The sequence below is a fragment of the Salvelinus sp. IW2-2015 genome, unplaced genomic scaffold (assembly GCF_002910315.2).
Source record: "Salvelinus sp. IW2-2015 unplaced genomic scaffold, ASM291031v2 Un_scaffold2422, whole genome shotgun sequence".
NCBI lineage: Eukaryota > Metazoa > Chordata > Actinopteri > Salmoniformes > Salmonidae > Salvelinus > Salvelinus sp. IW2-2015.
In genome coordinates, this window is record NW_019943743.1 from 85422 (window position 1) to 98036 (window position 12615).

The window sequence follows — 12615 nt, forward strand, 5'->3', positions numbered from 1 at the left end:
CGCCTTTCCTTCCAGTTCTCTGCGTGCCTGCGACTGGACGAATTGCAAAAATCTCTGAAGTTGGAGACTTTTATCTCCCTCAACAACTTTAAAATCTGCTATCCGAGCAGCTAACCGATCGCTGCAGCTGTACATAGTCCATGTAAACTACCCACCCAATTTACCTACCTCACCCCCATACTGCTTTTATTTATTTACTTTTCTGCTCTTTTGCACACCAGTATCTCTTCTTGCACATGTTCATCTGATGATTTATCACTCCAGTGTTAATCTGCTAAATTGTAATTATTCGATTTATTGCCTACCTCATGCCTTTTGCACACATTGTATATAGATTCTCTTTTTTTCTACATGTTATTGACTTGTTTATTGTTTACTCCATGTGTAACTCTGTGTTGTCTGTTCACACTGCTATGCTTTATCTTGGCCAGGTCGCAGTTGCAAATGAGAACTTGTTCTCAACTAGCCTACCTGGTTAAATAAAGGTGAAATAAAAATAAAATAAAAATATCTAGCACAACTGATAGCCTGTCACTCACACGCGCACAACGTAGAGCCGCACTCACCACTATAAGGTTCCACATGCGAGCGGCCTCGGCACCAGCGTGGACACAGAGCTGCAGCCGGGCATCAGGACATCTTGATGGGCTCAGTGTAGAGCAGGTCATACAGGAGCTTGGTGGCTTCACCTGGATCACACTGTAGGGAACAGAGGAAGACAGAAAGGCAGACTATATATGCTCCAAACTATTTAATGGCTAAACCATCACACTGCATGGGGAACAGAGGACTAGTAACTAGAGGAGGAATAAGGGAGATGCATAGAGGAGGGGGATAAGGGAGATGGATAGAGGAGGGGGATAAGGGAGATGGATAGAGGAGGAATAAGATAGATGGATAGAGGAGGGATAAGGGAGATGGATAGAGGAGGGGGATAAGGGAGATGGATAGAGGAGGGGGATAAGGGAGATGGATAGAGGAGGGGGATAGAGAATGGATAGAGGAGGGGGATAAGGGAGATGGATGAGGAGGAGGATAGGGAGATGGATAGAGGAGGGGATAGGGAGTTGGATAGAGGAGGGGATAAGGGAGATGGATAGAGGAGGGGGATAAGGGAGATGGATAGAGGAGGGGATAAGGGAGATGGATAGAGGAGGGGATAAGGGAGATGGATAGAGGAGGGAGAATAAGGGAGATGGATAGAGGAGGAGGATAAGGGAGATGGATAGAGGAGGAGGATAAGGGAGATGGATAGAGGAGGGGGATAAGGGAGATGGATAGAGGAGGGGATAAGGGAGATGGATGGGGGAATAAAGGAGACGGATAGAGGGGGGAAAATGAGAGGGATATAGGGGGAATGAGAAGATGAGGGGATGGGTGAGAGGAAGAGGTGGAAAGGGGAGGAATGGGATAAAGGGAGTGGGTAGGTTGAGTGGGAAAGCAATGGGGGGGTAATAGAGAGAGGGAGAGAGGGAGAGAGGTAGAGATTGAGGTATACCGATTACATACGGCACCCTGCAATTTTTTTTACATTAAAGTGCTATTTGTATGTTAAACTGCACCGTGGGATTGAGAGGCTCAGTGATTCATTTCACACTAGTTTACACTCAACAACACCAGAAAACAGGAGAGCCCAGAGACAGAGAGACAAGGTGAGGCTCGTCCCAAGGACAAGCGAGACAAACCTACCCAGGGAAAGGATTTCTCCTCCGAGAAATCCTTTCCCTGGGTAGAGAAACAAAAATTTTGGAGTCTCAAAAAGCACCCTATTCCCTACATAGTGCACTATTTTTGACCAAAGTGCAACCTATTTTCCTACCTGAAAGCAGGGACAACATTTCCTCACCAAACTCCAATCTCCTGTCTTTGATCCGAAGCCTAGCAAATGATGGTGGGGTCTTTCTTCATTTTAATTCTCAACTTACAGTCAATAAAAGATAGATATTCAATTTAAACGAGAATGGTTAGCGGGTTAAATCGATCATTAATCATTTGGTTGTTTGGGAGAGGGAATCCACTGTTGGGAGGAAACCTGCAGCAGACAGTGTTGTGTATGCCGAATGGCACCCTAMTCCCTATATAGTGCACTACTTTTGACCAGAACCCTATGTGCACTGGTCAAAAGTAGTGCACTATAAAGGGAATAAGGTGCCATTTGGGACATAATTTTGTGACTACAGCATTGGATAGGGCACTGGATCAAATCACTAATATTTCCACCTAACAGGCCAAACAGTAGGCTCACTGGGAATCTATTCTGGCGACAGCACAGAGAGATGCATTTACTTCAAAATGATTATGCAGCGGAACCTGATTTCGTTTGATTTGTCAAATTATACAGATGGAGTTAGCAGTGGCCCGAGGCAGCAGATTTTTCACTTACTTAACCACAGTCAGTGTTGCCTTACTACTGTGGCCTATAATCACAGAGCGTTACCTAGAGGCTGTCCCAAATGGCATCCTATTCCCTATTATAGTGCACTACTTCTGACCAGAATCCTATGGTTCCCTATGCGCCCTGGTTAAAAGTAGTGCACTATATAGGGAATAGGGTTCCATTTGGGGACGCAGTGAGAAGTCAATGATCCTCTTGCTCTATCTAGTGTATTAATTGATTGCTTTCCACTGTAAAGCCCCTCCTCATGTCCACATTAAACCCATTCCACGTGAAAGACACGCTTTCCACTGTAAAGCCCCTCCTCATGTCCACATTAAAACCATTCCACGTGAAAGACACACTTTCCACTGTAAAGCCCCTCCTCATGTCCACATTAAACCCATTCCACGTGAAAGACACGCTTTCCACAGTAAAACCCTCCTCATGTCCATATTAAACCCATTCCACGTAAAAAAGACACGCTTTCCACTGTTAAAGCCCCTCCTCATGTCCACATTAAACCCCATTCCAGTGAAAGACATGCTTTCCACTGTAAAGCCCCTCCTCTATGTCCACATTAAACCCATTCCACGTGAAAGACACGCTTTCACCTGTAAAGCCCCCTCCTCTGTCCACATTAAACCCATTCCAGTGAAAGACACGCTTTCCCACGTAAAACCCCTCCTCATGTCCATATTAAACCCCATTCCACGTGAAAGACACGCTTTCCACTGTAAAGCCCCTCCTCATGTCCACATTAAACCCATTCCACGTGAAAGACACGCTTTCCACTGTAAGCCCCTCCTCATGTCCACATTAACCCATTCCACGTGAAAGACACGCTTTCCACTGTAAAGCCCCCTCCTCATGTCACATTAAACCCATTCCACGTGAAAGACCGCTTTCCACTGTAAAGCCCCTCCTCATGTCCACTTAAACCCATTCCATGTGAAAGACATGCTTTCCACAGTAAAACCCCTCCTCATGTCATATTAAACCCATTCCACGTGAAAGACACGCTTTCCACTGTAAGCCCCTCCTCATGTCCACATTAAACCATTCACGTGAAAGACACGCTTTCAACTTAAAGCCCTCCTCATGTCCACATTAAACCATTCCACATGAAAGACATGCTTTCACAGTAAACCCCTCCTCATGTCCACATTAAACCCATTCCATGTGAAGACATGCTTTCCACAGTAAAACCCCCTCCTCATGTCACATTAAACCCATTCCCACGTGAAAGACACGCTTTCCACTGTAAAGCCCTCCTCATGTCCACATTAAATCCATTCCACGTGAAAGACTGCTTTCCACATGTAAAACCCATCCTCATGTCCACATTAAATCCATTCCACGTGAAAGACACGCTTTCCACTGTAAAAGCCCCTCCTCATGTCCACATTAAAACCCATTCCACGTGAAAGACACGCTTTCCACTGTAAAGCCCTCCTATGTCCACATTAAAACCATTCACGTGAAAGACACGCTTTCCACTGTAAAGCCCCTCCTCATGTCCACATTAAAACCATTCCACGTGAAAGACACGGTTTCATTTGGGACGGGTTTTCATTTGGCACGCTGGTTATTAAAATACCAGGTGGAAGAGCGAAGACCAGCCAGGCTTGTTGAGTCAGTGGTGTGTTTGGGCTTGTTGGTCAGTGGCGTGTGTGGGGGCTTGTTGAGTCAGTGGATGTTGGCGTGAGTCAGTGTGTGTTTGGGCTGTTGAGTCAGTGGTGTGTTTGGAGTAGTGCGCAGTTTGGGGCTTGTTTGAGTAGGGCGTGTTTGGGCTTGTTGAGTCAGTGGCGTGTTTGTGGGCGGGCTTGCGTGGCTTTGGCTAGTGACGTTGTTTGTTAGCATGTTGTGAGGTCAGTGCGTGTTTGGTTGGTGTTGAGAGCTGCGTGTGGCTTTGGGGTTGTTGAGTCAGTGGCATGTTTGGGGCTTGTTGAGTCAGTGGGTGTTTGGGGCGTGTGAGTCTAGTGGTGTGTATTTGGGAGGCTTGTTGAGTCAGTGGCGTGTTTGGGCTTGTTGAGTCAGAGGCGTGTTGGGTTGTTGAGTCAGGGCGTGTTTGGGCTTGTTGAGTCAGTGGGCGTTGCGTGTTTGAGCTTGGTTGTTGAGTCAGTGGCGTGTTTTGGGCTTGTTGAGTCAGTGGCGTGTTTGGGCTTGTTGAGTCAGTGGCTTGTTTGGGGCTTGTTGAGTCCCTGCTGGTGCAGGTCCCTAGATTCCATCGAGACCATCAGCAGAATGTTTTACCCTCCTACTGACACGCTGTTGCTCCTATGACACGCTGTTGCTCCTATGACACGCTGTTGCTCCTACTGACCGCTGTTGCTCCTACTGACACGCTGTTGCTCCTACTGACACGCTGTTGCTCCTACTGACACGCTGTTGCTGCTCGCCCTTGCTCCTACAGACCCATGGGAGGCCTTGCAAGGGGCTTCCGCTCCATGAACTGTGCAGCTGGGACCAAACGCGTGAAATTGAGCTCACCCGAACAAACACACACGCGCATAGGCTACAATTGTATTTTCAACTGTTTAGGATTGAGCGCCACTGCTTGCCGGAGTGAAGGGCAGAGACCCAGAGAGAGAGAGAGAACAGCGAGAGAACACAGGCACTATCATTGACTTTCAGGATTTTCAGAATGCTCTGAATGTTATGAATTCTACAAGCAGCTGTTAAATATTTGGATGAAGTTATCAAATGGCATCGTATCAATGGCATCGTATCAATGGCATCGTATCAAATGGCATCGTAATCAATGGCATCGTATCAATGGCATCGTATCAATGGCATCGTATCAATGGCATCGTATCAATGGACGATCGCAGTAATCAATGCACGTATCAATGGCATCGTATCAATGGCATCGTATCAATGGCATGTATCAATGGCATCGTATCAATGGCACGTATCAATGGCATCGTATCAATGGCATCGTATCAATGGCATCGTATCAATGGCATCGTATCAATGGCATCGTAATCAATGGCATCGTATCAATGGCATCGTCAATGGCATCGTATCAATGGCATCGTATCAATGGCATCGTATAATGGCATCGTATCAATGGCATCGTAAAGACTCACCTGGACTGGAACGGCAAGATTATTTTCCTTCGCAGAGAGCGGCATAGACTTTCCATATTCATATGAATAGGCTAGAGAAGAACACTTTATAAATATAAAATCACGTTAATTCTCTCATGTAGACTATTTGAAAAGGCTTGACAGTGCAGGAGGCCTTTAAATACATCAGATGATTTCATAGGGGTCACAAAAGGCAATAAAACAAAACCGACCATAAAACATCTTTAAGTGTTGCTGTCAGACAGGCTACGAGGAATGTTATGGAGGCCTAGTTGAGAGGGAGAGAGGGAATGAGGAGAGAGAGAGAAATGAGAGAGAGAAAGAGGGGCTATGATAAAATAATTAAATAACATTTTATATGTCACATGCTTTGTAAACAACAGGTGGAGACTGAAGTCTCGTTTACATTTCCCAGAAGCACTCCATTATGTTGCGCCAGATGTCATGCACTTCAACGGGGACGTCCACAACGGCGTGGAAAGGAAACGCCCCCTTGTGGTTGAAGGATCCTTGCGAGACGAACCTGCATACTTAGACATTTTTCCAAACTTATCCTGTCTATCCATATCCTTATCCCTGTCCTAGCTAGTGACATCTATCATATCCTTATCCCTGTCCTAGCTAGTGACATCTATCCATATCCTTATCCCTGTCCTAGCTAGTGACATCTATCCATATCCTTATCCCTGTCCTAGCTAGTGACATCTATCCTATCCTTATCCCTGTCCTAGCTAGTGACATCTATCCAAATCCTTATCCCTGTCCTAGCTAGTGGACATCTATCCGTATCCTTATCCCTGTCCTAGCTAGTGACATCTATCCATATCCTTATCCCTGTCCTAGCTAGTGACATCTATCCATATCCTTATCCCTGCCCTAGCTAGTGACATCTATCCATATCCTTATCACTGCCCTAGCTAGTGACATCTTTCTGTATCCTTATCCTTGTCCTAGCTTGTGACATCTTGGCTCACCATATCCTTATCCCTGTCCTAGATACAGACATCTAGGCTCTCCATATCCTTATCCCTGTCCTGACTAGTGACATCTAGGCTCTCCATATCCTTATCCCTGTCCTAGATACAGACATCTAGGCTCTCCATATCCTTATCCCTGTCCTAACTTGTGACATCTAGGCTCTCCATATCCTTATCCCTGTCCTAACAAGTGACATCTATCCATATCCTAACCCTGTCCTAGATACAGACATCTAGGCTCTCCGTATCCTTATCCCGGTCTTAGCTAGTGAAATTCTGCTTGTTTTGACGAGCGAGAGATGACACAACTACTCCGGATGTAACGGCGTTCCTCTCTCTCTTCATACGAAGAGGAGGAGTAGTGATCGAACCAAGGCGCAGCAGGTTGTGAATACATAATGATTTATTGAAAAGACAGACGAACACTGACACGAACTATACTTTAGAAATACAAAATAACAAACGGACAACGTAGACGAAACCTGAACATGGAACTTACATAAAAGACACGAAGAACTCACGAGCAGGAAACAGACTACATAAACGAAATAACACGCCGAAACAATCCCGTGTGGTGCGCAGACACAAACACAGGAGACAACCACCCACAAACAAACATTGTGAACAGCCTACCTTAATATGACTCTCAATCAGAGGAAACGTCAAACACCTGCCTCTAATTGAGAGCCATACCAGGCAACCCAAAACCAACATAGAAACAGAAAACATAGAAATGCCCACCCAAACTCACGTCCTGACCAACTAACACATAAAACTAACAGAAAACAGGTCAGGAACGTGACACCGGAGCTTCAGACTTGTTGCTCACGTGAGCATAATAACACTGGCAACTTACTTCAGCTGAAGTAGCTAATCCGTTTTCTTCAAAAGAACCGTTGTGAATGGTTAAAGAAACAAACGATCACATTTTCCACAGGCCTCCCCGAAAACATAATTGTCTTTAGAATTTTACGTGGAGATATTTTGAAGCACGTTCTTGGATGAGTCTGGCCACCACCGCTATATGGCTAATGCAAGCAACTAAGCCAGCCCAGAGAAATCTCAGAAATGGAACTCTAACCAAAACAACTGTCTGGAGGAGGCTTCAACACTATAAGTAAGCGGAGAATGAGGTCTAACATGCTAAAACACGAAATATCCCTTTAACAGTGAAATGCTTACTTCCCAACAATGCAGAGAAAAAGAAAATAGAGGAATAACAGAAAAGTAAAACACGTAATAATAAAAGTAATAATAAATACACAATGAGTAACTAAAACTTGGCTTTATACACGGGGTACCAGTACTGAGTCGATATGCAGGGGTACCAGTACTGAGTCGTGTTTGGAGAGGGAATCCACTGTTTGGGAGGAAACTGCAGCAGACAGTGTTGTGTATGCCGAATGGCACCCTAGTCCTATATAGTGCACTCACTTTTGCCCAGAACCTATGTGCACTGGTCAAAAGTAGTGCACTATAAGGGAAAAGGTGCCATTTGGACATAATTTTGTGACTACAGCATTGGATAGGCACTGGATCAAATCACTAATATTCCACTAACAGGCAAACAGTAGGTCACTGGGAATCTATTCTGGCGACAGCACAGAGAGATGCATTACTTCAAAATGATTAATGCGCGGAACTGATTTCGTTTGATTGTCAAATATACAGATGGAGTTAGCAGTGGCCCGAGCAGCAGATTTTTCACTTACTTAACCACAGTCAGTGTTGCTTACATGTGGCTATAATCACAGAGCGTTACCTAGAGGCTGTCCAAATGGCATCCTATTCCCTATTATAGTGCACTACTTCTGACCAGAACCTATGGTCCCTATGCGCCTGGTTAAAAGTAGTGCAATATGGGAATAGGGTTCCATTTGGGACGCAGTGAGAAGTCAAGTGCCTCTTGCTCTATCTAGTGTATTAATTGATTGCTTTCCACTGTAAAGCCCCTCCTCATGTCCACATTAAACCATTCCACGTGAAAGACACACTTTCCACGTAAAGCCCCTCCTCATGTCCACATTAAACCCATTCACGTGAAAGACACGCTTTCCACAGTAAACCCCTCATGTCCACATTAAACATTCCACGTGAAAGACACGCTTTCCACTGTAAAGCCCTCATGTCCACATTAAACCATTCCACGTGAAAGAACGCTTTCCACAGTAAAACCCTCTCATGTCCAGTATTTAAACCATTCCACGTAAAAGACACGCTTTCCACTCGTAAGCCCTCCTCATGTCCACATTAAACCCATTCCACGTAAAGACATGCTTCCACGTAGCCCCTCTCAGTCCACATTAAACCCATTCACGTGAAGACACGCTTTCCACTGTAAGCCCTGCCTCATGTCCACATTAAACCCATTCCCGTGAAAGACACGCTTTCCACAGTAAACCCTCCTCATGTCCATATTAAACCCATTCCACGTGAAAGACAGCTTTCCACTGTAAAGCCCTCCTCTATCGTCCACATTAACCATTCCACGTGAAGACCACGCTTTCACTGTAAAGCCCTCCTCATGTCCACATTATTCCACGTGAAAGACACCTTTCCACTGTAAAGCCCTCCTCATGTCCCATTACCCCATTCCACGTGAAAGACACGCTTTCCCACTGTAAAGCCCTTCTCATGTCCACATTAAACCCATTCCATGTGAAAGACATGCTTTCCACAGTAAAACCCCTCCTCATGTCCATATTAAACCCATTCCACGTGAAATGACCGCTTTCCACTGTAAAGCCCCTCCTCATGTCCACATTAAACCCATTCCACGTTGAAAGACCGCTTTCCACTGTAAAAGCCCTCCTCATTGCCACATTAAACCCATTCCACATGAAAGACATGCTTTCACAGTAAAACCTCCCTCATGTCCACATAAACCCATTCCATGGAAAGACATGCTTTCCACAGTAAAACTCCCCATGTCCACATTACCCATTCCACGTGAAAGACACGCTTTCCACTGTAAAGCCCCATCTCATGTCCACATAAATCCATTCCACGTGAAAGACATGCTTTCCACTGTAAAACCGCCTCCTCCATGTCACACTTAAATCATTCCACGTGCAGTCGAAAAGAACACGCTTTCCACTGTACACCCCTCCTCTGTCCACATTAAACCCTCACGTGAAAAGCACGCTTCCACTGTAAAGCCCTCTCATGTCCACATTACCATTCCCGGAAAGCCAAACGCTTTCCCACTGTAAAGCCCTCCTCATGTCCACATTAAACCCATTCCACGTGAAAGACACGGTTTCATTTGGGACGGGTTTCATTTGGCACGCTGGTTATTAAAAATCACAGGTGGAAGGCGAAGACCAGCCAGGCTTGTTGAGTCAAGTGGTGTGTTTGGGGCTTGTTGAGTCAGTGGCGTGTGTGGGCTTGTTGAGTCAGTGGCATGTTTGGGGCTTGTTGATCAGTGGTGTGTTGTTGTGAGTCAGTGGTGTGTTTGAGGCTTGTTGAGTCAGTGGCGTGTTTGGGGCTTGTTGAGTCAGAGGCGTGTTTGGGCTTGTGGAGTCAGTGGCGTGTTTGGGGCTGTTGAGTCAGTGCGTTTTGTAGCTTGTGAGTCAGTGGCGTGTTTGGGGCTTGTTGAGTCAGTGGCGTGTTGGGGCTTGTTGAGTCAGTGGCATGTTTGGGCTTGTTGAGTCAGTGGTGTGTTTGGGGCTTGTTGAGTCAGTGGTGTGTGTGAGGCTTGTTGAGTCAGTGGCGTGTTTGGGTTGTTGAGTCAGAGGCGTGTTTGGCTTGTTAGTCAGTGGGTGTTTGGGCTTGTTGAGTCAGTGGCGTGTTTGTAGCTGTTGGTCAGTGGCGTGTTTGGGGCTTGTTGAGTCATGGCGTGTTTGGGGCTTGTTTGAGTCAGTGGCGTGTTTGGGGCTTGTTGAGTCCCTGCTGGTGCAGGTCCTAGATTCCATCGAGACCATCAGCAGAAATGTTACCCTTACTGCCCGTGTGCCTACTGACACGCTGTTGCTCCTACTGACCGCTGTTGCTCCTACTGACACGCTGTTGCTCCTACTGACAACGCTGTTGCTCCTACTGACACGCTGTTGCTCCTACTGACACGCTGTTGCTGCTCGCCGCTTGCTCCTACAGACCCATGGGAGGCCTTGCAAGGGGCTTCGCGTCCATGAACTGTGCAGCTGGGACAAACGCGTGAAATTGAGCTCACCCACAACACACACGCGCATAGGCTACAATTGTATTTTCAACTGTTTAGGATTGAGCGCCACTGCTTGCCTGAGTGAAGGGCAAGAGACACAGAGAGAGAGAGAGACAGCGAGAGACACAGGCACTATCATTGACTTTCAGGATTTTCAGAATGCTCTGAATGTTATGAATTCTACAAGCAGCTGTTAAATATTTGGATGAAGTATCATGGCATCGTATCAATGGCATCGTATCAGGATCGTATCAATGGCATCGTATCATGGCATCGTATCAATGGCATCGTATCAATGGCATCGTATCAATGGCATCGTATCAATGGCATCCGTATCAATGCATCGTATCAATGGCATCGTATCCAATGGCATCGTTCATGGCATCTATCATGGCATCGTATCAATGGCATCGTATCATGGATCGTATCGCAATCGTATCAATGGCATCGATCAATGGCATCGATCATGGATCGTATCAATGGCATCGTATCAATGGCATCGTATCAATGGCATCGTATCAATGGCATCGTATCAATGGCATCGTATCAATGGCTCGTATCAATGGCATCGTAAAGACTCACCTGGACTGGAACGGCAAGATTATTTTCCTTCGCAGAGAGCGGCATAGACTTTCCATTATTCATATGAATAGGCTAGAGAAGAACACTTATAAATATAAAATCCGTTAATTCTCTCATGTAGACTATTTGAAAAGGCTTGACAGTGCAGGAGGCCTTTAAATACATCAGATGATTTCATAGGGGTCACAAAAGGCAATAAAACAAAACCGACCAATAAACCATCTTTAAGTGTTGCTGTCAGACAGGCTACGAGGAATGTTATGGAGGCCTAGTTGAGAGGGAGAGAGGGAATGAGAGAGAGAGAGAAATGAGAGAGAGAAAGAGGGGCTATGATAAAATAATTAAATAACATTTTATATGTCACATGCTTTGTAAACAACAGGTGGAGACTGAAGTCTCGTTTACATTTCCCAGAAGCACTCCATTATGTTGCGCCAGATGTCATGCACTTCAACGGGGACGTCCACAACGGCGTGGAAAGGAAACGTCCCCTTGTGGTTGAAGGATCCTTGCGAGACGAACGCTGCATACTTAGACATTTTCCAAACTTATCCCTGTCTATCCATATCCTTATCCCTGTCCTAGCTAGTGACATCTATCCATATCCTTATCCCTGTCCTAGCTAGTGACATCTATCCATATCCTTATCCCTGTCCTAACTAGTGACATCTATCCATATCCTTATCCCTGTCCTAGCTAGTGACATCTATCTATCCTTATCCCTGTCCTAGCTAGTGACATCTATCCATATCCTTATCCCTGTCCTAGCTAGTGACATCTATCCTCCTTATCCCTGTCCTAGCTAGTGACATCTATCCATATCCTTATCCTGTCCTAGCTAGTGACATCTATCCATATCCTTATCCTGTCCTAGCTAGTGACATCTATCCTTATCCCTGCCTCGCTAGTGACATCTTATCCTTATCCCTTCCTAGCTAGTGACATCTTATCCTTATCCCTGTCCTAGCTGGTGACATCTAGGCTCTCCTATCCTTATCCCTGTCCTAGCTAGTGACATCTAGGTCTCTATCCTTATCCCTGTCCTAGCTAGTGACATCTAGGTCTATCCTTATCCCTGTCCTAGCTGTGACATCTATCCAATCCTTATCCCTGTCTACTTATGACATCTATCCATATCCTATCCTGTCCTAGCATGACATCTATCCATATCCTTATCCTATCCTAGCTAGTGACATATATCCGTATCCTTATCCCTGCTAGCTAGTGACATCTATCCGTACTCCTATCCTGTCCTAGCTAGTCAATGCAGATAGTCCGGGCAGCTATTTGGTTAACTACTTAAGTACTTAGCAGTCGTATGTCTTGGGGTTGAAGCTGTTCAGGGTCATGTTGGTTCCAGACTTGGTGCATCGGTACTGCTTGCTGTGGCGGTAGTAGAGACAAAAGTCTATGACTTAGGGTAGGGAT

At 45.7% G+C, this 12615-nt stretch overlaps 1 protein-coding gene across 1 annotated transcript in view; it reads right to left on the bottom strand.

Annotated features, from left to right (window-relative positions):
- Positions 1 to 566: 566 nt before the first annotated feature.
- LOC112073922 (gamma-aminobutyric acid type B receptor subunit 1-like) overlaps positions 567 to 12615 on the bottom strand; it is a 24936-nt gene continuing 12887 nt past the window's right edge. Inside the window, exon 2 of the mRNA XM_024141160.2 lies at positions 567 to 699. Within this exon, the coding sequence (XP_023996928.1) occupies positions 631 to 699 (69 nt within the window). The 3' untranslated portion in view covers positions 567 to 630. The remainder of the gene's footprint in view (positions 700 to 12615) is intronic.